The following is a 27,165-nucleotide window of genomic DNA, read 5'->3' on the forward strand; positions in this document are numbered from 1 at the left end:
TTAGTTATCCAAAAATGTGTTTTTTATTCACAAACAAAGGTTGCTACAACATCTGATCACTCTAAGAGGAATGTTTTAGGTTTGGATCCCATGGCAAAACTGATGTCCTTTTCCTAGAAACTGTCCATGGGTCCTGTTGCAGCCATGGGAACACTAAAACTACTCTACAGACATTGAGTCACATGATTCTGAGGTCAGCTGACCGAGTGCCCTTACAAACACACAACACCTCACGTTCCCACATTAATAGCATTCACACAGTAGTATTCTAACTCATAAGAAAGCCAAATTCCAGATTCCCCCCAGAATTCAGTGGCAAATTTCACCTCTCCTTTTGGGAATCGCCTTGCCTAGATGTTCAAAAAGAAGCAAAGGTGGGACACGGCTGAATAAAGGTCACTCCCACTGACACATTCTCACACCATCCACCCTCTGCTCTTGCCTTCCAGTCATGCTCACTCAATTTACATTTCACGCTGTGAGGATTGAGGAAGTATTCAACCAAATACTCGCTAACCGCACAGTTCCACAGAACTTCCCGCTGGGCGTTAGAAACATGTGCAACACTCACTTTCTGTCCTCTTATCACTGTCCCATGCAACCCATGGGATGAGCAGATGAGCCCTTAGAACCAAAAATCCAGGTTTTATTTCAATAGGTGCACAATGATTCAAGTTTAAGAGCTGGATCAAAGTACATTATTAAACATTTTTAAGGGAAAGCTGGTAGATGTCTCTACAATACATCCCCACCACAGTGAGAGTGTGTCTTCTCCAGGTCTAAGGCCATTGACCAGGCCAGGTGCACCTGCTAGTTTGTGAACTCGCATAACAGATCTAATCAGCAGTAGTTGGGCAATGGCCAGAGACAAACAACAAAGTGACCTCTTAGCTCTCCCAAAAAAAAAAAAAGGGGAAAAATGAGACACTTCAAAAATGACAAAGCAGAACTGTTCTGCTGGCAAGCGGGAATGGCAAGCCAGTAATGGCAAAATATACTCAACTACTACAAAAACATACTTCCTTTCTTTTCAAAGTCCCATTCCAGCACATCACAGTTCCTCTTTAGGGACACGATCAGACTGCAAGGTTGGCACGACTACAACAGTAATCCTTTGCATGTCCTCTGATTTAAAGCCCAAAATAAGACCGTAAGGTGGTGCATAGAACAGTCACCCAAGGGAGTAATTTATGCAGTAGCTTTCCGACCGCGCGGAGAGGATTGGTCATGATAAAAGCGAACCCCAATTAAATACAGTTGGGGACAAACTTGTACAACAAAATTGTACAAGTACAGGTCCGTCCACAGAAGCAGTTGAAATTTCCCTCGTCTTGGACCGGTATTCCTATAACATTTCAATAGAACTAACCAAGATGTGCCTTCTCTTGCACCTACGCCTCACTCAAGTCACTCCAATCATCAGTCAGGAGGATTACAGATCCTTACAAACAAGTTTGTTCATGATGATTGTAATATTCTGGCTAGCTGTTAATCAAAAGCCATGGGGCTTGGGCCACGGTCAGCAGCTGAAATCAATGGAACAGACCTGAACTTGGAACAAAAATCTCTAGTCACTAGTCACTCACTGTTTTGAGTCAAAGTCTTGGAAGTCAATCTGGGATGGAAATGGGCCACAGACAAAACCATTGTGCCAGTCTTCATTCTGTAATTTTGTGTGTATGTCTCTCTCTGAACTCATTAGACACTTAAATCAGCAATGTGTGTAAAACAAGTCTTTCTGTGTACATGTACAGTATGTGTGTGTTCTGCTGCAAACAGAGGTTGTGTGCATGCAGTATGCACACTGTGCTATAGAAGGGGTTTATGAGGATGTCAGCATATGTAAAACACTATAGCAGGGTGGTGTGTGTGTGTGTCTGTGTGTATGGTATGATAAGATGTCATCAGTGGAGATGAGTAATGCGGTGCTATAGCAAAGTGCAACGTCTCTGTGTGTTTTTCTTGCTCTTCTTGTTGCTGCGATTCGTCTCCTTGTATCTTCTGATTTCCCTCACAAGGGAATAAAAGGCATCCTCCACACCCTGAGCAAGAGAGAAGAGGAATTGTAATGTTTTTTCTGGATTTCATAATAGTTAGTAGGAATGTCACCATTGTAAATAGGGGTGTCACGATTCTCCAAATCCTCCATCCGATTTAGTTTTCGATTTTAAAGCCACGATTCGATTTGATTTTTTTTTTTAATATTACCATTAATGCATTCCTTGTTATTTACTTTTGTTGGCCTTATCCTATTCTGTTTCTGGGGACTTATTTTGAAACCGCTTTGTATTTTGAAACAGTTCCAACCGCGAGGTTGTAAACAGAACAAACATTAAACAGAGACGTGAATAGTGAAATGAAACGGCACAGAATGATAATTTTATTGTTTCAGCACACTCCGAAGAGACCCAAGTTTAGTGTTCAGGGAATATGTACTTATCAATGTGGATTTTAAGCCTTAAAGTAATTTTGGACTGTAACTAGATCATCTTTTCACTTGTTAAGTTGAGTAGGCTAAGAGTGTTAATTGACGTGAATGAACGACAAAATTCTTCCACACCGGTGATTTCAGAGTAGCAAGAGGGGCTTTGATTTCAGTCAGTTGATGTGTGTTTTTTTAAGTGGTTGGAGCCTAAGATTAGAGGAGTGTTGACGCCGTAGTTCAGCACGTGTGTGTGTTTTTGTGTCTTGCCATACATGCTGGATGTGACATTGGGGGTGTGGCTACATTGTCGATTGTATCTGAGTTCGAAGTAGTGTTGCACGGTGTATCGATACTAAAAAGGTATCACGATGCCTTCATGCAAAAAAAAAACGATACGATTTCCGACGTTTTTAGAATCGATACTTTATTAAAATAATAACGTTCTGTGTCTGTGTGAACTGCTGCTCTCACTGCTCCTTGCACGCATCTAGGCAAGTGGGCGTGTCCAGCAGGCAGCTCTGATTGAGTGAGTGCGCAGGCAACGTCAACATAGTTCCAGATTTCACCTTTTGTTTTATCCACAAGGCCGAGGACTGTCGGCAAAGAACTATTTCAGATACATCGCGAATATTGAAGGCAAGCCACCAGGTACACAGAGGCCCGTTCGTAAAATATGTTTCAAAGTCATTTAAAAGCAGTAGGCTACGCATGGAACTTGGCTAAACACCTCGCAGACATATCCCAACATTTTTAAAGAGTTCAAAGAACGACAGGTTAACGAATATGCTATAGAAAACACGACTACATGGTTAGTGCCAAGTTCTTCTCTTCTCTTAGTCTAGCCTAAGTGAAACGAGTATGGTTCTCTGGGATAAAGTGAACCTTCCTTCATCAATTAATTTTGACGAGACATAACGAGCTGTAATCATAGGGTGCTAACGTGATGAAAGCGCAATGTTCACGCCAGAATAACATTACCATAACTTGTAAACAATCTATTTCATGGTCAGTAGTACTGGTAATATTTGTCATGGCATGTTGACTGCAATTTGTTCAATAATTATTGCCCAGATGTAGGATAGGCTACCCGAAATGCGCTAATTAAAGCCCACAGCATATAATACCACCAAAGCGTGTTGAGTCCTAATAATAATAGCGGGTTATTGTTACGTGGTAGCAAATCATGTTATCAAAGAAATAGACGTCATGTAGGAATGCACACAGATATATTGCAACAGGTAATGGTGTAGGCCTATCTGACGAAGACCTGAGTGGTGGTAACGTCGTACTTGAATACTGGGCGCAAAGAAGACTATCCTCACATTTTTCCCTCTGCAACTGTCAAGGGTAGCCTAGGCTATACTGTACATCAGATGGCCTAAAGATTAGGCCCCTCTGCATAGCATTCAGTGCAGTAGTTACAGCATGCAGTAATTTCAAAACTGACCTTGATCTAGCTTAGTTTGGCTATTTAAAAGCTACTTTATTGCCAAAACACAACACAATGTAAATGAACTATAACAATAAATAAAAGGACTTAATCACACAAAGTAGGCCTACTATTTTACTGACTATAAAAAATAATAATTATGTAGGAAGTTTAGAACCCAGAATTGACCTGCACACTACAAAAGTGCACCGAATTCAACACAAATGACTCAATACACTTGGAAGAGGTATGAGTCCTTTCTTTTTCAGATATCTTAGGATTTCGCCGTAGTATCGTTTCAGTATCGAGCATCGTGATATTTATGGCTGGTATCGTATCGAAGTCATAATTTTGGTATCGTGACAACACTAGTTCGAAGTTTGAGATTTAGATGTAATTTTGATCGATTTCGATTTAAAAATCACCCCTAATTGTAAAGCATTCGTTACTGTTTATTTTAGTGCAGATGGTTTAAGATGCTACTGAGACACTGCACATAGATGTACTTAAGCATCCTAAGTAAAATGGAGATTGAGGAGACAAGTCATATGTTTTTGTGAAGCCTAGACATTGTCTAGAATGATGCCATATGCTCAAAACCATAATTTTAAACTTTGCATTTCAATGCTTTGACATTCTCCAGAGGGGAAAACAACCACATTCTATGGCCTGATGGCCTTGTTCAAGATGAAAACCCCAGTATGCATGTTTTTATTAATCTGTTTACCTGTCGTGTTTTGGCAGAGGTCTCCACGAAAGGGATACCGTAGCTGCGAGCCAGCTCCTGGGCCTGCCGCGACTCCACGGAGCGGGTGCTCAGATCGCTCTTGTTCCCCACCAGGACCATGGGAACATTCTCGCTGTCCTTTACGCGGTTTATCTGCTCTCTGCATAGATACAGGCGAGTCAATTTGTCAAAAAGGCAAACATATTAATGGCTACACACATAGAAGTTGTTGAGGTGAAGATTATGAAAATATGAAATTAACTTAACTACAGAGGTGAGCCGTGTTGATTTTATACATATGGTTTGGTGTAATAACAACATGTACACCACTGTGGCTGGTGGATTCCAAAATCTACCAGCCACTCAACTTTTTTACCAGCCACTAGAGAAACGGCATGAAAATGTGATATCATGATTATAGTAGGCTACCCAAAATGATCACGGTAATCAGCATTATTGCAATACGACTAAAATGTGCTGAATTTTGCCCTAAACCTACCAGCTGTCCTCCAAGCACAGTAGCAACAAAACTAAAGGTCAATAGAACCACATTCATATTCTATAGTGCTTGTCATAAAAGAGGTGTGGCTCCTTTAAGACTCCTTTCTGTGAGTTCTGAAGCATCCTATAATCCAACCCTCCAACTTGATCTAACTATAGTGTACATCATCTGATTTAAATATTTACAGGTATCAAGGCTATATTTAACATTTAGCATTTATTTTCTATTTGGCCCGTTATGAAATCATGCACTGAACAATTTAAGCACAGCTCAGCTTTAAGAAACGTAATGCATGTTTAGCATTTTGTGAAACTACATTGAAAAAAACTCTGGTTGTACAGTTATCTAGGAGATATTGTTAACATTTATTTTGTATTTGGCCTTATTGTGTATGACAAAAGCCCAAAGTTGGAGACCGTGTAGACATTTGCTTCAATTTCAAAACCGGATTACTCTGGAACGGCTATAACTTGTATAAGGGAATGCTTTACACCTTTGTGTTCGGTAAGTTCTGCTGTTTATTCTGATATACGGTTTGTAATTTCTTGAATGAAAAGTTTGTGTGAGATTCCACCACGACGAATGGGTGTGGAGATGTCCGTCTGCCATAGGTCTAAATAGCAGTGTGTCGCGGGCCGGATTAAAATAGCTATACGGGCCAATTCAAAAGAGAACTATTTAGGTGAGAATATTAGCCTGTGAAGATATAACGCAGATCCACAGATCTCACTAGATTTATGTCTATGCAGTCATCCTGAAATAATCCAGCAGTGGCACATGAAAGCATAGTGACAGTTTCTTAATGGTAGTGAAGTGAAAGTGAAGCGCTGCTACAGTACCTATAGGCTATGCTGCGGTGGCGGCTCACTACGAGTTGTAGAATTTCAAATCAGCGCGATTTACCCTTATAGGCTGGTAACGTTAGGCTACATGATCCCTACAGACACTTTCTTTTTTTTTTAACCGTCAATAAGTATGAAAATTAGACCGGATCTGACAATTTCTGGTATGTTAGTAGCTCTACCCGCCACAGTGGCTGGTAAGTTGACCAAATTCACCCGCCAGCGCACAAAACTACCCGCATTTGGCGGGGGGCGGGTGGTTAATTTCCCATCCCTGGTACACCACCTGCCTCAGTTACACTACTGAGAGACTTTCTGTGTGTGTGTGTGCGTGCGTTCATATGGTGTACCTGTAAAGGTGTACATCCTCAAAAGATTTGATGTTGTTAATGGCAAACACACAGAGGAAACCCTCTCCTGTCCTCATGTACTGGTCCCTCATGGCGCTGTACTCCTCCTGACCTGCAGTGTCCAAAATGTCCAACAGGCATGTCTCCCCATCGATTACCACCTGCTTCCTATAAGAATCCTACACAAACATACACCTGCGTAGTTATTTTCTCTGACACAACCACTTTAGTTGTTGAGGCTTTATGGCAAACATGCACAGGATGTCAGATAGCAGTCTAATCACATGATATAAACCCATTGTCTTAGAGGTTAGTCTACCAAGAACATGTTAGCTACATAAATGGTAATGACACTCCGCTACTGTTCCACTGAAAACTGAACACTGACATAACACAGACTGATTTGAGGAGTATCTTAATTCAACTACATTTTAGACCTAAAGTAACGTTAGAGATCACCAATCTGGCGCACAGTTGATTTTACACACACACCTCGATTGTAGGATCATATTCGTCGACAAAGTGGTTCTGGATGAGCTGAATAGTCAGAGCACTCTTCCCAACACCACCAGCTCCTACAACCACCAGTTTGTATTCGGTCATCCTATGGCGAGCAGAGACGGGAGAGCACAGACAAAGTTAAGTGAGCAGTGAGCACCACAGTCTAAGCACTAGATATTCTTAAAGTTCATGCTAAATGAACGACTTGAGCAGATTAAACTCTAACAAACGTCAACGTTAACTGTAAACACTAGACATATTTTTTCCAAGATATATATCTTGACGACGTAAAGATATGGCAGTTTCTCTTCCCCTGTCAATCATTTAACATTAATGGTTGACATTCCACTGTTTCAACGTTACACGCAAACTGCTTACAAAGTTAACATTAATTTACACACTAACCATCTACTTAACGTTAACATGCACACAATGCGTGCGTCTGTATGTGCGAGAGCTGATGATAAAACACAGAACTGTCGGGAGACATTTAATACACATCTTGCTTACTAAACATAAAAATCACAGCACCGACACAGAAGGCGACTAAGATCTTTGCTCAACTACCAAACTGGCTAGTTAGCGGGCTAGCTAACGTTAGCTACAAACTGCAAGTGTGGTTCAGACATGACCTGAAAACACTGAGCCGGAGTTTGACCCACATCCGATAGCTTCTAGCTAACATACACTATTGCTTTTACAACAAACAACTTCTTTACAAGAAATCATATAGAATAAAACAACAGCTATGTTTACCTTCAATGTGCTTTCTGGTAATTTCCCCCGATTAAACTCGCCGTGATTTGAGAATGAAATTATGGAGCTAATCAGGGAGCCACATAGCCTGAATGCGTTCTTCCTTCTTAACAAGAAACCAACAAGCGTTGCTACAAACTTTACAAACACATCAATTGTATTTTCTGCGTCGATGAACACATTCGTAAATCATAGACACCAAAGTAATTATTATTTTAAGAAATCCGACAAGGAATTTGTGAAGCCGGAGAAATCGGTAGTGGCTCTTAGCTTTTTCCCAAAGCTTTGAGATTCATTGTGGGTGAGAATAGGCGGGACTTAATAGGCGAACAGCCATTCCTGATCAAGTTTCTTACATGAGTGTCGATGTAATTGGAACAAAATTGACGAATGTATAGACCACCCAATTACTGTGGGTTGTCTTTTTACTAATTCCCTTGTATTCTCCGCCTTCGTTGTGAATGTACACCAATGAATAAATACTATTAGGCTAAATGTAAAGGATGGACGTGTCTGGTTGCAACTCAGATTTATTAAAAGGATGTTTGAACTGTTGTTAAATTAGAATACATGTATCCACTTTGTTATTTATAACACTTTTAAATAAGTAATTTACAATCGTATAAATATTTTAACAGTGTCATTCTTCCATTGCAACGCGATTACAATAAATGGAAGATAGTGAAGAACCCCTAAATCTGAAATTCCATCCTTCAAACCGCACCCTAATCCCATTACAGGATTGGATTAACCAATCAGATTCGCCATTACAACTGCAATCATAGTGAGTTTTGATTGGTCACCGCGAGCACTGTATACATCGGGATTAAAAAAAAATAGATGTCTTTCAAAGTTTCACCACACAATGTCGCTGCTTAAGTTTTTTTCAATTGAATCTCTCCCACTATCTGACAGATGGAGGGAGGATTATCTTGGTGATTTCAGGCAAAGATTAGAGGAGAGCAGATGCACTCTGTGGGAGGAGAGAAATAGAAATGACAGAGAGAATGAAACGATGGAAAAAAATGAATAATACCATGCTTGGAACCATATTGGTCAGCTTTTCCCTATGGTTTACATCATCTCACCCATAGCCTGTGTTGAACACAGGTGGCACGCAAAGCTAGGCTACAATTTGTGGGGTTCGGGTGGTAAAGCAAAGTAATAAGGTCATGGATAGGCCTGTATGTTGCCCTGGGAGTAGCCTATATGCTTACTGATAAAGAATGCGCCTTGCTGGAAATAGCTTTGGATAAAAAGTGTCTGCTAAAAAAAAAAAAATCGGTGTAAATGAAAGGTTTGCTTTTTAGGAAAGATTGATGCTGATAAATTCACAAAAGTATATTTACACATCTCTGAATCTTTATTACAGGGATCATTGACATATACACATTTTATACACATAGCACATTGTTTTTTTTTTGTATTAATATTCCTTCTTTTACACATTTGCATTCAGTCCACAAATAAGTAACCCTTTTCAAAAAAAAAAAACATCAGCTGAGAAGACCACATTGAGAGAACAAAGAGGAAATATGAACATAAACAACATTTATATATTTAAGAGAGACGAGTGGAGTGCATTGCATGTCAATCATATAGTGTTATTATCTCTTCCCCGCTGTCTGATCTGAATTTGCTATGTCTATTTATTTAGTGTAAGTCCGACTACCCCTATATGTTTGTAGACTGTTTTCCAACCATTTTTGAAAAAGATACCATCAATGGTTTAAGCCCCACGGATTCCCACCTCAATCAGAGCAAAGTGTTTTATCAGCTCTCTCACCACAGATATGTCTGTGGTCGCAAATGGAGGAAAGAACCACAGGATAAAACATGTAAGATTTTGCACTCAAACACAAGGAAATACATTTGTAAAATGTGGGGATGAGTAGAGGATTCCTCCTGGACTGTCTTCTGGGCATACAATATGAATTCAATGGGCTGTAACATTTAAACTGACAGCACTGCAGATAGACTGTTGGATTTGTAGGTGCATTTATGCATGTATACCCCCTGTGACATCCCCCCCTCATCCCACACCCAAAGCTGCACCCAAGAATAACCCAAGACTTTAACTTCGTAACACCTATACTTAAACTTCAACACTCAAACACACATTCAAATGGGCTTTCCCCCCTTCTATTGTCTTTGGACACCACATAATTCAACATTCTCTCTCATATACTCACACATAAACAGGCACACAGAGATGTGATATAAGAGCATACAATGTTGTTTTATGTCTGTGTATGTGCGCATGAACGCTGAAAGGACAGGCATGAGACAAAATTCACTGTGCAGATCATCTGTGTACCATGACACGTTAGCAAATAGGACAGTATCTCTTTCTCTCTCTCTCGCTCTCTCTCTCTCATACGCACACACACACTCACACATACACAAGTGCATAGATGTATACACATGATCAACTTTATATACCCAAACTCACATACAGTACACTAAAATAGAAGAGAGAAAGGGACATTTATAGCATAATGTTATGGAAAACACAGTTGGTGGATGCAGTAGACATTATGTAAATTTGACTAATGTGAGAGAAGTCCACTCCTCGCAATTTGCAAGGAGAGTGTGTCCAGCTCTCAACAGTGTACCTACCGACCCACACACACACACACACACACACACACACACACACACACACACACACATACATAAACACATTCACACAAGTAGCATTCAGCTGAGCCTAAGTGTGTTTGCTCATTGAGCAAAAGGCTCTAGTACCATGTCTTACGGGATCACCAGAGCATGACCTCGGCCCTGACGTTAATTCCGATCTTTTATCTGACCCTAAACTCTCTAACAACTTAAGGGGTACCCGACCAATGACCTCAAAGCTCTTAACCACGCTTAAGTATGCAAAATCACGTACGTACAAATAGGCTTCTCCCCAAACACACACTCACACGCACATGGGTTATTGACAAATAAGGCTTTTAAAAACGTTTTCAAAATAATCTTTAAAAATGGACAGAATGCATTTTTTTGAAGTTGGAAGACTGTTCCAGTCTTAATGACTGCACAACATTTACAATGACTTTAATACATTTTTAGACTGTATTTGCAATTTCACTACCCAAAAAATGTCAAGTGGCGCAACCAAAAGTTTCTAAAAAAAAAAGCCCACACTTGTTTTTACCTGAGAGTGTCTACGGTGCTTAACACATTATTATTTTATAGTTGACCTTCGTATTAAAAGTAACTTATGAATACTTTACTGTAGAGGATGGGTATTTTGGTTTTTCCACATCCAACTTTACATTTAAAATGTGCATAGATACTTTCCAAATTAAAAAAGTATATTGTTTAATAGAATAAATAGGTACAACACATTTTTCAACCATTTCTTCACTTGAATCTACTATATCTTGGTTTCAATTATTATTTTACCTGGTTGCACCACCTGAGGATATCTGACCCTAAACCTAACTTTTGCTACTAATTTAAAATTATAACAGGCATCCTCTTGGACACCTATATAACCTTTTGACTTTGCTAGCAAGTTCATCCATTCAATTTTCCAATACAATAAAGAGTTTTATGTTAAAATAACTTTTCATAGTTTTATATTGGTTGTACAACCTGACATGTAAACTGTACAAGTCCAACTATAAGGAGAGAAAGTAGATATTTTCACTTTTCACTAATCAGCAAAGGTCACTTGGGGTCCTCTTGATGAGGCAATATCCTGTTTACTCTTTTCCCTCTTCAATTCAAAATAAATGTTATATGAATGTGGTTGCACCGCCCTGACATTTCAAATTTCCAGACAAAAGTTTTTTTACATTTTCCAAACAATATAAGAGCTAGTAAACTAGTAAATAAACTAGTAAATAAAATAAAAAATAAAATAATACAATTATGCCCCCATATTTATTTTAATTTCTATTCTTTTTAAATTCTATATTTAAAACTTTTCACATAGTGTTAATTTGCTCGGATGATTGCACCACCTGACATTTTGAGGGTTTGAGATGACAAAACATAAAATATATATAATATTTATGATAAACAGAAGATATGTTCAAACTAAACAGGTTTTATAGAATGAAATGATGCTTGTTATGAATCAAATTTTAAATTAATTTTAAATTATTTTAAACCAAAGTAATGGACTCGGACACAGAAATCTGCATGTCACGTCATTGACCCGATACACACACACACACACACACACACACACACACACACACACACATATATATATATATATATATATACATGCATGTACATAAACACAACCCCACATACACAAAGGTATATATCGCTCATATTCTCATTTTAAGTGCATAACAGTGATTTTGGCAGATAGCCTAAATTACTGAATTATATACACATAATAGAGCACCATCAAAGGCCTGACTACTACACATACAAGCGTGGATACACACACACACACACACACACACACACACACACACACAATACTCACACAACCTCACAGAACAGGAAAAGATCACTGTTCACCAAATTCATTATGCTGCACCCTTAACATTATACGCATACACCCAGACTTACAAACATACAAAATTATTACACACACTCTTACAAGCCACACAGGTTAGCTATGACGACACAGGTTAGGACAGCCACGAGGGGAGACCTGGGAGGAATCAATAGTCAACACACACACACACACACACACACACACACTCAGTAGTGTACTCATTCATTTTAGAACTCTTCCACCCCTGTCAACTGTTCTCATAGTTCTCCAGTGACCCCTCCCATTCACTCTCCCTCTCCGCCTTTCTTTCATACTCCTCTGTGCTTCTATGGCAGCTCTCGGTCTTCTTCTCCTCCATACATATACCTATTGGTCCCCGGCGGCTGGACTAACTCTTCAGACTTATCCCAGTCACTGACCCAGCCCCCTGCTCCGCCGCCTCCATTGGGCCCTGCGTCTGGTTGGCTCATGGCCCCGTACTGTCCACCACCGCCGGTACGGTAAAGCTCTTCTGTCTCATTGGCCAGTTCGTCCTCTCCCAGTATGCCGCATTTCTCGTCGCTGGTGTCCTCTACGTCCGCCCATGGCTGCTTTTCTCCCGATGCAAAGATACCTGGGAAATGGAGAGTGACATTTGATTGTTATGTTTACGGTTACATGTTTTATGCTAACCTCCCGCTGAAACACCAGGGATAATCCCTGTTGCCTGTGATAACTAATGTCAATGCGACTTAAGTGGCTTTGGATAAAAATACATCTGCTAAATACATAAACATAAACATAATCCCAGTGGAACCTCTGTATCTCTTATGTCTGACTTATGAGGGCACACATACTGCTGTTTCAAGCTCACTCCAAGAAAAATGACTTTAACCACCCATCCTATCCCAATTGTCTAATAAGACTACATTACACACAAGTAGACACACAAGCATCTCACCATAAAAGATGACTCCGCCATAATGGACCAGTGAAGCAATGAGAAATACACCCTGCCACTCCTCACGAGTCTGAGGGAGGTAAAGAGTAGAAAAACACATGACATTTGAGTACATTTAGAAACTGGATTAATTTAAACCTAAAAACAATGTGATAATGCCTGATTTAACTGTTTTTACAGAAGGCTGGGTACCATACCTTGTGTTTGGTCATGGCTCCAACGATGAGTGGGCACACCATGCCTGATAAGGTGCCAACTCCATTGGAGATACCCATGAGAATACTAGCATAGCGTGGGGCAATGTCCAAATGGTTCACATTAAACCCTTTCAATGAGAGAGTGAATTAGAATGTTGAGACAAAAGTGAGAGCAGGTAAGAAGACTGAATGAATATTAAGAATGGTGTATGCGTATGCATGCGTAAGGTGCATCGCGATCGCAAGCGTCGTGCTAGGACATTCATACCTGAGATTGCAAAGCCGCTGAAGCCAACAGCAAGCACAAGAAAGGATATTGCCACCCCTTTAGTGTGAGAGTACCCAACCACCAACAGCAGAGTTGCCTCCATGCCAAAACCTGGCAGAATAAAAAATGACATCAACACACAGACATAAAACTAATACAGTTTGCTACACAGTGTGTAATAATATTCAATAGAATATCAAAGCACACACACACACACACACATTCTCTCTCTCTCTCTCTCTCTCTCTCTCAACATATTACATATTATCCAACCCACAGAGTGAGTATGTGTGTAGGTCTGCTCATCTGTCCCAGCTACCCAGACAGTGGAAAATGTTCTCTCTCTCTCTCTCTCTCTCACTCTCTCTGTCTCACCCCCCCCTCTCTACCTGTCGTTTGCCCTATTATCTCTTTTTCCTCTTCTGTCACCCACCTCTACCTCACTTTTTGTCTCTCTTACTGCACTTGGGATTGTGTCTACTCATCGATCTTGTCACGTCTGGCTTTATCTCTCACCTCCACAGTTCATGAGTTTGCGCACGTTGGTTGTGCTCATGAGGTTGTGGGTCCGCAGGTAGTCTGCCAGCTGCCCTCCAATTGGCACAACGATGGTCATCACCAGATGAGGCAGAGCAGACACCATCCCCACCTGAGAAAGGGACAGAGAGAAAGAGAGAGAGAGATGAAGTGGCAGAATGAATGAGATAATGATTTTTCAATTCATGTTCAGTTCAATTCAAATCATGTGCTGCACCACTCATGGAGAAAACTGAACATGCAGTACATGTTGCTACTGGAGATGGGCATATTTTCATTCATATTTATAGGCCTACATCCTGACTGCACAAACAAACCTGGCTGAGCTGAGAATTCTTAATTCATAACATAACGTTACTGTGGCATTGTGTGTTGTTCCGTTCACTTTTTCCTTGGTCATGTTTAATCATGACTTGGAGTTTGTTGCTATTCTGTTATTTGGATCCAATGAGTGTTCAAAATAAAACTTTAGGCTACGGTATTCTCCTGATAAGGTAAGTGGAATGGATTTAATGTTACCTTTTGCGGTGAAAAATGTTCCGCCTTTTAAAAGCAGTTGAAGCCTAATCCGAACTGTGGTTAAATCCATCAATTAGACAACAGAATCCGTAGGTTACCAGTTATGTTTCATTGTACCAGGCCTATGTCAAAAGCAGGCTCGGATGAAGGTGGGAAGGATTAAACACACGGTTTCCACACTGTGGTAATCAACCGTGATGATTGATATTTGAAATGAAAACGGTAATTGTTATCGTCAAAATTTTTATCGTGGTTGACTGTTACGCCGGTAATCGTTACATGCCTATGTGAAAGATTTAACTTTTTCTATTACTAATGTGAACAAAGAGAAGGAAAATGTGCCCTCGAACCTTGCTGATCTCGAAACCAAAGACTTCCTCAAAGTACGCTGGCTGACTGATGAGGAGCAAGTAGAAGGTCCAGCTACGGCAGAAGTTGGCCACAATGATGGCATACACAGGCATCGAGGTGAAGAAGGCGCGCCAGGGAGTCTTAAACTTCTACAGAAGGCCAGACAAACACAAGAGGTAAATCACACTCTTCATACCTGTTCACACACACACACACACACACACACACACACACACACACACACACACACACAAACACACGATTCACTCTTAATTGTTTTACGCTGTCAGGGAGCAAGAGTCTCTAACAGACGTAGCACACAAGATACAATCACACACTCACGCACACACGTACACTCAAATCTCATCATCCGCTGCATATCTGGAAAATGTAAACAGCTCTCACTTTGACCATGTTATCCTAATAGCCACATTTCAACAAACCCAGTCATTTTCAAAAGACAGAGAGAGAGATGTTTCTTTAAAAATGTAAAGGCCGGTGGGGGGTTCCTGCAGCACAGCAGGAGGAGAGTACCTGCAGGTTCTGGGTGTTGGCCGAGTCCCCGATGGCATCCTCAATGTACTGCCTCTCCTCGGCAGTGATTGTGGGGTGGGCTGCAGGACTCTCATAAGACACCAAGATCCAGAACAAGTACCAGAACACACCAACACTGCCTGCAGAGTAAAAGATAGGGAGAGAGAGAGAGGATGAGAGATAAGAAAGATTTAGACATGAATAATGAATGAATAAACAATAACACAAAACCTATTAGCAAGACGAGCAAAAAAAGAGCAATGAGCCAGAAATTATGAAAACCAACACACACATCAAATACTGAAGGTAAATGATAAAGTAAATGTGTCTTAAGAGGGGAGGCAATAGGATGTTATATAACAACAAAGAGACTTTGAGAATCTATGCAGTGGTTGGTCAGATGTTACATCCTCACCATACACATAGAAGACTGAGGACCACCCAGTGTACTGCACCAGAATTCCTGCCAATGGCATGGCCACCACTGCCCCTGCGTATGACCCTTTGGGGGGGAATAAACATTTTACACACATGTACAGTACATTTTACTGAAATAACGCATTCAGTTATTTTAGGATTACACTTGTTATTCTTAATTTATATGTTCGTAATTAGAATGCTAAGTCATTCTGTTATTGTCAGGGAAAGGCCTTTCAAGTTACTAGTGTAATGTCCTATCACAAATGTCTCTGAATTCTGAAATTCCTTAAGAAGTATTTATTCTTCTGTGGTAAGTGGGGTTAGCACTATAGCACTATGTGTTGAGCAAATTTACGCTGACAGTGATTGGATCACCTTGCAGCAGCACTCATGGAGAACACTAAGCTTGCACAATTTATACAGCACCTACAGAAAGTTAGCATGGTCAGCTGATTCATTGAATTCAGTCGGGACAAAAGACATTCATGATTGTCCAGAAATCAGATTTCAAAGAATGGTGTCCATAGACAAAACACCAATAAACTTGAGTTTGTTTTAGTTTTAGTACAACAGCATTTTGACTCATTTGCAGAAACAGCTCTCTGACATCACCCAAATGATCCTATTCACTGACACTGTTTGGCCCTCGTCAATCTGCAGTACTTGTACAATCAATTTTCTCAGGATCTCCAAACATCATAAAGACATTTTTTTTTTTTAATCAACCTGAACATCCTGGAATATTGTTAAATAACTGCTAAGTTAAGTGTTAAGTTAGAACACTACAGTGTTTCTTTTGATTTAAAACATTGCATGACTGGAGAAGTTCTTGACTTTCTATTCATTCATTCTTTACATCTATACAATGTAATGTGACGTACCGCAGAAAGCTGTTGTTGCCAATCTGCTTCTCTCAAGGGGTGGAGCCCATTTAGCCCAGATTCCATGGCAGGCAGGGTAGGACACACCCTAAAGAAGTTAGCACATACACAGTGAGCTGTGATATATCTCAAATAAAATGCTTACACATACACGCATGCAATTGAACATAACACAGGCATAAGTAGTACCTCCACAAGCCCTTGGCAAACTCTGACCAGCATGACACAGCCGTAGGATACCCGAGCCGCATGAGGGATCAGCATATTTAAGACGGATGTGGCCACAATTGCAAAGCCAAAAACCCTGAAATACATTGTACACAACAACACAAATCAGTTTTTCAGCATATGAAAATAACAGGGGAAAAACAAAAATGCATTGATGTATTGCCCCAAGGCCCCCCCAACCACCACACTGAAACCATTGTTGGCCCTCAAAAAATCACAGCTAATGTCAAATTAATGTAAGTATTAACTATTGAAAGTATTTGAAAGGTATGGTGGCTGATGAGGCCAAACAGAGAACATTCTGGGAACACAAAAGGCACTGGCCGAAGTTCCTCACCGGTTGGCTGCAAACCTTCGGCATATGAATCCTCCAGGGATTTGTGTGACTATGTAGCCCCAAAAGAATGAGCCATGGATCATCCCTACAGTCTCTGGGTCCCACGAAAACTGAGCAGGCTGGAGATAAAGAGAGAGAAAGAGAGAGAGAGATAGAAAAGAGGGGGTGAAAGTGTGAGGCATTGAAAACAAGAGGCTGTTAAAATGCTTAGGTGAGGATAACAGATAGCAGGTAATTTAATAAGCAAAGACACTGTTTTCTACAGTGGAAACTTAAGTCATCTGTCAATAACCAAATGCCTACTCCCCACTTTTCCCACTGGCAACATAGTTGATTTAAGGACCACTGTTTGATTGAGAGAACACTTCTCATACAAGGACACTGTGTCACATGAAAAGCTGAATATAAATGTCTGTTTTGAAGCATTAGTCATCTCCAACATAATTATATAAACACACTCAAGAACCAGAAAGCATTGCTGATGCAGAGGAACCATCTATTCACACTAAGCCTGCTATGATAACTCAAATATGCTGAGTATTCAAACGAAACTTGGAATAAGTACAACTACTTATTGGACCCACTGGACTTCCAATACAAACACTTATACAAGAGATGTTATAAGGGACATAAGTCTCCCTAGAGCAACTCAGGGTTGAGGGCCTTGCTCAAGGCAGCTGGGAATTGAACTCACAACTTTTCTAGCACACTAGCTCAGCTACTTAGCCCCTATGCTACCAGCACTATCATGCCTTCTCACATGTGACCCTACAAGATTTGCAGACAATACTGACACCTTATGTCCTTCCCATGGGCTCCCTCACACCACTGTCTACATGCCCCCCTTCTCTCTCTCTGCCCAGCTTTTCCTTTCTACTTTCTTTCTTTCTATCTACCTGTTTTCTATCTACCTGTTTACTATCTACCTGCCTCGTTCCACTTTCACATTCAGCCACGTCCCTCCCTTTCTGCAATCCTGCTCTGTCTCTCTTCCTTTCCCTTCCTGCTTTCTAAAATTCAAAGTTGCTTCATTTGTATGACTGTTTGGATACAAAGTTGCCAAAGATTGTGTTAAGAATAACAGGCCTGAGATAACTCTTGTGCTGAGCAGGATTACCAGTGCAACTACATCATCAGTGGAGTAAAAATACCCATCAGTAGGGTAATACAAAGAAGAAAATAAACAGTTGTATTATAAAAGTCTTAAATATTAAGTCTTAACCACTTATAATCACTGCAATGTGAATAAAAACAGTAATGTGAGTATAAAATGAATTTAAATAACAATCTCTCTCTCTCTTTCTCTTTCTTCCCATTGGCTCCTACCTCGAGGACTTCCCTCTTGCCATGAAAGACCGTGTGGTTGTTGACCATGCTGACGATGGCCACGCCGAGGTTGCAGCGGATGCCGAAGGAGATGCAGAAGCCCAGGCCGCAGAGGATGGCGATGATGTAACGGCGAGGCAGGCCGCAGCAGGTGCAGTCCACCACCGGCAGCTCCTTCTCCTCCACCAGCTCCGGACGGCCCTCCGCCGACAGCTCGATCGTCTCACCATTCTCCTGCCGCTTCTCGATGAGTCTGGACGTGATCGTGCAGAAAGAGGTGATAAGAACATATTTGTGTTCAGTTTCAGTTTTCACTCAAGGATTAGTTTCAGCTAGTTCTAGTTTCTCAACTACTGTAGTATGGCCATTTTATTACATTCTTGATGAAGGGAAATGGTGAGACAGAGACAGGCTAGTGACTCAGCAGTGGTGCTGTTTGATTATCATTTATCAAAATTGTGTGTCCGGCAAAGCACTTTTTTCAAGATAGCAAGAGAGAGAAAGACAGAGAGATTGCCTTGGAATCATGCGCAAAAATATAACCTGAAGGAGTTTAAACTTGATCTTTGTGCTATAACTATGAACAATGAAAACCATGTAACAAAGCACTGTTTCTTTAGGTCCTTTTTTTCTTAGGTAGCTTGTTCACAGGGCTGGTGCTATAAGGAGGGAAAGAGATGCAGAAGCACCTGGACCCCTTAGAGGGGGCCCAAAAATAAAATTGTATTGTATGAGTCATACCTTGACATGACTCTCTGTATTTTTTCCAGAAAAGAACAAATTCAGTGCTTTAGGGCAGGGACAGGAAGCAGGGCTAGAACAATCTATAATAGTAATGTAAACGTTTTTTCACGCCTAGTATATCAGCGATTCATTTGGTTAAGGTCACATCTTCATCAAAATACATAATTGCCCCCTTGGGGTGTTATCCTCTATCAGTTCTGAAATAATGTTGGTTTTGGGTGTCTTATTTCACAAACGCATACTAAAAGAAATTGCACTGCCGAAAATGCTAAGAACATAAACACAAGCATCCGCCATGTCAGCACATCCACTGTTTCATGGCCTGATGATCATGGCAACAGTACTGAACAATAGTAACACCAACAGTGTCAGAAAAAAGCAAGCTCATGTTTTTCACAATATCAATTCTATATCTTGCACTTGGGTCAACAGTAAGGTTTTACTATACCTGTTACTTTATATAACATCCTCAAGTTCATTTTGATGTTATATGCTCATATGTGAAAGAGGTAAATGGCTACTAACTGTGTTCACTATGTGAAATGTGGCAGCTCAGTGCAGCATATGAAGTGTGAAGTAAAACCCAGGTAAAAACTCATACTAGTTTTCCACTAGTCTTAAGCATAAACATACACACACACACACACACACACACACACACACACACACAGAATACAGCTGTAAAGGGCAGTCATTGGGGAGAATGACAGGGGTGTGATATTAGATGAGAGAATGGGTCACTAGTGTTTCTTGTCACAGTCACAGGACAGCACTCCAACAGAGACCTAAAGAGAGAGGCCATCTGCACATCGCAACCTGCTTACTGCCTGTACACACACACACACACACACTCACACTCTCACATACACACGCAGACACATGTGCAGGCGCGCACACACACACACACACACACACACAGATGGAGAGGGAGAGAGAGAGAGACACTCAGACAGACATACTTATAAGTTCCAATGAAATTCTCATGCATAAGAGCACACTTTATTGTTAAGGAAAATAGGCTTAAGAGGACGATCATTTTCATAGATGGAGACGAACCAACACACATATACACAAACACACAGGCCCCTCGGAGTCAGGTGGGGATGATCCAGTTATTCAGTGATCTGGACAGAGATTGATGAACAACACAAATACACACACATCAATGTGCATCAACACACACACACACACACACACACACACACACACACACACACACACAAGTGTCAGTGACAAGTGTCATGTATAGCAGTTCCTTTGGAAGCATTCATGTTTTTTATTGTCTGATGAGTATTTTGATAATCCCACAAAAGTAGGGGACTTTGACAACATGCCGATGGTTTGACTACGAAATCGTTCTTAGATAGTGTCTGAGTTCATCTGCTTTGTTTTAAGGAGATGCTGTATGTTTGACTTTGACTACTGTTATACCTATGACATAACCAAACAGGGTAGCTCTTCTTCAACCAAATTTCAAGCACGTTAACAAACACATCATCTATAAGAAATAGATTACATCTCTGTAACACGCTGTAAGATGTCTTTTTCTGACAGAAATGAGTGCAACACATCAAACATCTCACACCGAATCAAAAGAACGTCTTTCTATTCTTGGTTATTTTAATCTGCTGCTATTCCGCAGTGTTCCAAACAGATGAATGGTCAGCTGGTGGCCAAGGGAGGTAGCTGACGCTGGCTGGACCTCAGCGCTTCTGCTCGGTGGTGGCGAGGAGGGGCTGGGCCAAACCCCCTGAGGTTTTTTTGGTCCCTGCGTATGCGTGCAGCATCACAGAGGCCCCCTCCCTATCCCCACCCCACCCCACACACGTCTTCTCCGCACACACACACGTTTTTTACCTCACTCTTTCTACAAAGCAGATTCCCTGTAATCCTGTCAACCTCAAACAACACGCAATCTGGGAGATAAAGGGAGAGGGGGAGGGCCAGAGAGAGAGAGAGAGAGAGAGAGAGAGAGAGAGAGAGAGAGAGAGAGAGAGAGAGAGAGAGAGAGAGAGAGAGAGAGAGAGAGAGAGAGAGAGAGAGAGAGAGAGAGAGAGAGAGAGAGAGAGAGAGAGAGAGAGAGAGAGAGTCTGTCACTCAGAAGTCAGCGTGTGTAAACGGGAAAGGGATTAAAGGTTGTGTGTCCTTCTCTATCTCTCACACACCCTTCAATTCCTTCCGGTACTCCCTGGCTCTCTCTCCCACTCTCCCTCCCTCTTTCCATCTCACTCACTCTCTCTCCACCCACTCCATCTTACTCTCTATCTCTAACCCTACCATTTCCCTCTATCTCCACCCACTGTTTTAATCTCTCTGCTCTCAGATTAGGATTACAAAATTATTTACTTCCGGAAATGAATATGGAAGGATAAACCAGTGTCCATCCCACCAGCTCACACAACCTCTCTCTGTCTCTCTGTCATTCTCTTTCTTTCTCCCCCACCCATAAACACACACACTCCTACTTCTGCATTATTTCAAACTTAAATTTGCCTCTAATTTCTGCCTCTAACACTCTCTCACTCTCTCTCTCTCTCACACACTCACACACACACACACAAGCACACACACAGACAAAGCCCAACCACTTACCCACATACAGGGAGCTTGTTAATTAAGATAAAGTTGGTTTAAAGACAGATTGTGAATGGTCGTCCGCACATATGCTACCTGCTAATGAGAATGGCTGTGGGCTTAAATTAATGTTAATTATAAACTACAGCCTTGTAGTATCTGTGTGTGTGCGTGTGTGTGTGTGTGTGTGTGTGTGTGTGTGTGTGTTTGTGTATTTTCTCAGTGGATCTGTGGACAGGTGTCAGACCGCAGGAGGTGGAACACTTTCACGGGATACACTCCCCCAACACCACCACGTCAGCATTTACGCATTTGCGCACACACACACACACACACGCACTCACACAGACACGGAATCTCCAGATACCGTTGTATGCAGCATACAAGGATACAAGGAAGCATCATTGTCTATTTATTTCACTGGGTATAGGATAGTCAACTACATCCATTCCACATAAACAATCTTGTAGATATAATATCTGTCATTACTACACAATGTCTCCGCATTCTAGTAAAGCATGTCCATTTTTCAGAAGTTTGCCTCAGCCAAGTGAAAAGAGCTAATAGAGGGAATGAGGGGTCACTCATTCTAAAACCATGTTAAAGGAGAAATCCGGCGAGTTTTCCCATAGATCTCCGTACTATCGGTATGGTCAAATGAAAACAATTGGTTTTACCTAGCTCGAATTGCTACAGCGCTACACTCTGTGGGCATGTCCATGAGCTTCCATTTACATGCCCCCAGAGTGTAGCGCTATAGCTGCCTGGCTGTTTTAATTTGAGAAATGAATAAATAATGTAATGGCAGGTAGATTTGTGTCAAATGAATTAATGTAATGTAATACATGTTATGATTTAATTTGTGAAATTATTTTATGTTAGATAGCTATTGAAACATAAAACCTGTACCCTGTCACACTGTTAATATCCTACTTGTACTTTACTAATACAGTACAATTAAATGATTGGATATTTTAATCCATATGCTCAAATATAAGGTGTTAGTTGTTCATGTAATCATTTTAATGTATATGTCACCCAAACATACAAAGAATCTACAGTGTAAAGTCATAACCTTTTTTTGACATTTTGTTGGAATTTATAGCTGTGTCTTTTCCATATTTCACTGTGAAAAAGATTTAACACTGGTTGTGAGATGTAAAAAAACATGCTTAATATGTTGTACCACTCGAATTTGGGTGTGTTTTCCATGTCTCGCTCTTTTGTTACCTTTTCCATTAAATTCAGTGCTTCACAGAGTGTTCCTGTTAATCCCTCTGTAAGAGGATGATGATGGTGAGGGGCTATTACATAATCCCACAACCCCGGTCCGTACATGTGTCTACATTAATGTATGAAATACAAAATTTATTCCCTCAATATTGGCTACCTTTCTCTCCTTCTTGCAATCTATTTCTTTTTACAGTATGACTTTAATATGCATATACTGTACACTTCATTGTGTAAAAATGACTGCTTTGTGGCTGAACTGAAACAGGTAAAACTATCTATTTTGGATGTAGTATCTTGCTCTTCCGCACCTCTCCATTCCCGCAGACATCCTACAGACAACATATTCGTGATCTGTTCTCTCCTCTCTGTCTCTTAGTCACCCGAACTGCATGGAGCAGCTTCCCCCTCCCGTCCCTGCACCTCCAGTGAACAGATTGGGTCTCTGTGGGACAGCATCACCTAGGGAGACGATCCTCTCCCCATCCCCATCCCATGCTCACACACACACACACACACACACACACACACACATACCGCCTGACCTTCATATTTGTTGCAAACACACACACACAATCACTTGTGTTGATGGTGGAGTGCAAACTAGTAGAGCCCATCAAACCAAGTAAACCACACCATAGGAACAAACAGTACATCGACACAAAGTATGACGACAACTAATACAAAATAACCAAAGTACAGTATACACCCATGAACACATGCAGAAGTGTGCATGCGTATAGCTATGGACAGATACAATGGAAGTCATATATAATGAGATGCCTATGAGCATCACTGGTCTGACAAAACTGTTGTTTTTGGTGTTTAGACCATTTTCAGTCTTGAACACATGGGAATAAAGTGGCTAAGGCTAAGGGACAGGAGACTGTTGATGACCTCTGCTAATGGGAGAGAGTATGCTTAGCCAAATAAGTGTCATATTGAAACACTAGGAGCTTAATTCTCATGCAGCAGTGTCTTAAATAATAAATGAACTGCTGAATGGGTAGCACAGACTGTGCACAATCACACACACACACACACTTTTTCTCTCTCTCTGTCAGTTTCACTCTCTCTCTTTCTCAATCACTCTTTCTCTCCCTCCCTTACACACACAGTAGTGAGTGAGCGAGCTTCCTTGTCATTTTTATTTTCTGCAGGGTCACTTTGCTTTGTTAGTTTGTCCATTGCCTTGCTCCTCATGCTGATTTAGGTGTTTGTGAGTAACATCTGATTCCATAGTGATCAGCCTAGTTACTCTGACTTCACAGGTGTTTGTGTGTGTGTTAGTGAGTGAGTGAGGGAGAGAGAAAGAGAGAGAGAGAGAAAGTGAGTGAATGAGAGATACTGCACTCATGCTGCACTGTTCCTGTCTTTTTATAGGATTAAAATCTGATATTAACCCAGTAACCAAAAATGAACATAACAACCGAATCACAAAGTTTAGGATATTTGTGTACTGCTTCCTGTGTGTGTGTGTGTGTGTGGATCAGTTATCAGTTTAACAACTGGCATGCTTATCAGTGTCTCCTGGGACGCTCATTAGAGCTTGAATAGCTGCAGTCACACACACTATCTTTAATCTGCATAGACATTTCTGTAGGAAAATGCCCCACACGTGCCATCAGGAAAAAAGAGGGTTGAGTCGCGTGCACTCCAAAGACTTAATCCGAGGACTGGATGATGGAAAGGACTCCTGTTTGCGTGGGACTGCGCGCGAGCGCAGGGGAGGCAGTGCGCTGGGGAAAACAGAGAGAGACGGGGGAGGGAAGACAGAGTTTGGGGATTTGTGCGGCCGGACAGCTGGGCGGGCAATAGTGTGTGTGTGTGTGTCTATCTGTGTGTACGAGCGCGTGCCCGAGTGTGTGTGGCTATTTCAGGACGAGATTTACTAGTTTAGACTACCTAAAACAAGAGAGTGACTGATTATTGAATGCACTCTCTGCAATTTGTGGTAACAGAATATTTATTATTATTAATAATATTTGTGTTTAAGCAATCTAAAATAAGAGAATTGGTAAGCGACATATTCGCAAATACATGCAAAATATATTGATTTGTCTTTTAGAGAGGTTATTTATTCCTTACAGATAGTTTCGATCGATGCCCCTTAAAATTTGTAACTCTGCAGTTGAATATCCTACGCCTTCCTAACAACTGAAAAAACGGTTCTATGATGATCTGATGATTTCCGTGATAAATTATTTTCCAATTTAACACTCAAGATAGGCTACAACAGGCAGGAACACTCACATCACTAGAAACATGGATTCTATCAAGAATCCTGTAGCCGTCCCAAGCTACTTTTTATACACATTGATAGAAAAAAAATGTCACTGATACGGTTTGGCTACAGATGCACTTTGAATCTGACCAGTTTCTTCTGACTGGCTGGTCTCGCACTGCTCACTGATCCGTCGTGAGTACCTGACGCTCAGGTGCAGTAATGTGGGGCAGGCGTGTGGGTTGGAGACCCATTAAAAACTGCCCAGAGCGAGCTCTAGTGACTCCGGAACCATCACACGGCTAATCTCCTCTAAGATTCGGTGGCGCGAATCCATCTGTACAATCAGTCAAAGAACAGGCACGGAAAGTTACGTAACCACACCTTTCAGAGAACCTAGGCTACAGCACAACTTCCCCTAGACCCGAACACGTTATCTTTTAGACTAGGTTGTCCTGGATAATAGTTCACAAGTAGACACAAAACTAAAAAAAAAAAGATTGCAAAGCCTTGTTTCAAATGAATCGTGATAGCCTACTTGTTGTATTTTCCACTATCCCACTAATCTCGTCCAAGTCACTGAGGACGTGTCCTCTGCAATTCTACTCGGGTACAACCACTATCCTCCGGGCGTGAGAGGGCGCGTCCTTGTCCCTATAGTATAGGGGTCACACATGGATTAGGCATCACTGTCATTCATCAATGACTCTTGAGTAAGCTCTGCGAGAAACCGACAAAACGTATGCTATCCATACAAGGTTAACTTTGAATAAACTTGAGAGGGATGGGTTGACAGAGGGACTTGCGTTACGGGTAAAGGTGAAGACAGCACACACCAGGGTAGGCCAACATTAAACTATTTGGGGGATGTTCTCGAGACTACAAGAACTTTTAAAGTCGATAGAAAGGTGTAGGCGATACCTGTGAATCTTCCCAAGTGTTTTTCCCGCCACCAGCTTGAACCGATCTGGTCGGATCTCCATCCTCTCAACTCTTAGATCCGGCCGGTGTGCTGCTGTCCCCGCGCGCACTCCTGCTCGAGCGCGCTGACTCTCTGTCGCTGTCTCGCTCACCGTCTATTCGTCTCGCTCTATGCTGCACTTCACTATCGGTCTATCCCTCCCCTCTTCTTCTTGCCTCCTACATGGTAGGACCTCACCTCACCTTCGTCTGAACTCAAGCTCTTTCTTTCTCTCCTACACAGACTATCTCTTGCGCGTACTTGAAAGTACTGTCCGAGGTACTGAATCCGTATTTAGTTTGTTGAGGGGAAGTCTCGCCCACATCACAGCGGCAAACTTGGATCTGTTTGTCCCTCGTTACGTTTTCTTCCATGTCCTAACTTTACAAGTAGAATATAGTCAAGGTATTATTCCTATCACACTATGAATGGGTAGAATTGTATTTTTATACATAATTGTATTTAATACATTTTGTGGATAAAATAAATACCCTTCATTTTGCCATCTAGTGGTTAATAAGAGAACGACAACAAGAGGCATGGACACAACACACACCTTAAAGACAGCACACCTAGAACAGTTAATACATGGTAAAGTTTATTTGGTAATTGCAGATCTCTCATTTTCACACAAAGATAAAAGTAATGGTTATTATAAAAGAAAATGTCACACACACACACACACACACACACACACACACACACACACACACAAACACACACATCGTTCGATAAGGCAGTCTGGCTCGAGGTATATGCTTGAACAAAAATTACAGATCAGAGATGGTTACATGCAAACCTATCCACTGTCCTCAACACAATCCACACACTTGAAAGTTCAGCTCATGTTCAGTTTATCCACTTTCATTTATGAGTTACAACATGTCTGCC

The 27,165-nt window shown here is 41.2% G+C and overlaps 3 protein-coding genes across 3 annotated transcripts in view; all 3 read right to left on the reverse strand.

Moving 5' to 3' along the window:
• Positions 1 to 7,823, reverse strand: zgc:55558 (GTPase KRas). The gene is made up of 5 exons (XM_048246010.1): positions 7,533 to 7,823; positions 6,768 to 6,879; positions 6,276 to 6,454; positions 4,582 to 4,741; positions 1 to 2,042 (listed from the first exon to the last, which is right to left on the reverse strand). Exons 2-5 carry the CDS (start codon positions 6,876 to 6,878, stop codon positions 1,929 to 1,931), a joined length of 564 nt encoding a protein of 187 aa, XP_048101967.1. The 5' UTR covers position 6,879; positions 7,533 to 7,823; the 3' UTR covers positions 1 to 1,928.
• A 1,053-nt stretch (positions 7,824 to 8,876) lies between these two features.
• On the reverse strand, positions 8,877 to 26,560 carry slc17a7a (solute carrier family 17 member 7a). Its single transcript, XM_048245958.1, has 13 exons — positions 26,235 to 26,560; positions 18,542 to 18,794; positions 17,216 to 17,334; positions 16,840 to 16,954; positions 16,651 to 16,738; positions 15,765 to 15,851; positions 15,350 to 15,489; positions 14,815 to 14,964; positions 13,925 to 14,057; positions 13,409 to 13,519; positions 13,141 to 13,268; positions 12,944 to 13,013; positions 8,877 to 12,616 (listed from the first exon to the last, which is right to left on the reverse strand). Exons 1-13 carry the CDS (start codon positions 26,294 to 26,296, stop codon positions 12,330 to 12,332), a joined length of 1,743 nt encoding a protein of 580 aa, XP_048101915.1. The 5' UTR covers positions 26,297 to 26,560; the 3' UTR covers positions 8,877 to 12,329.
• A 290-nt stretch (positions 26,561 to 26,850) lies between these two features.
• The window catches only part of slc6a16a (solute carrier family 6 member 16a), a gene marked incomplete in the record, with an annotated part of 21,517 nt that continues 21,202 nt past the window's right edge, over positions 26,851 to 27,165 (reverse strand). Inside the window, 1 exon segment of the mRNA XM_048245957.1 lies at positions 26,851 to 27,154.

This window comes from Alosa alosa, chromosome 6 (assembly GCF_017589495.1).
Source record: "Alosa alosa isolate M-15738 ecotype Scorff River chromosome 6, AALO_Geno_1.1, whole genome shotgun sequence".
NCBI lineage: Eukaryota > Metazoa > Chordata > Actinopteri > Clupeiformes > Clupeidae > Alosa > Alosa alosa.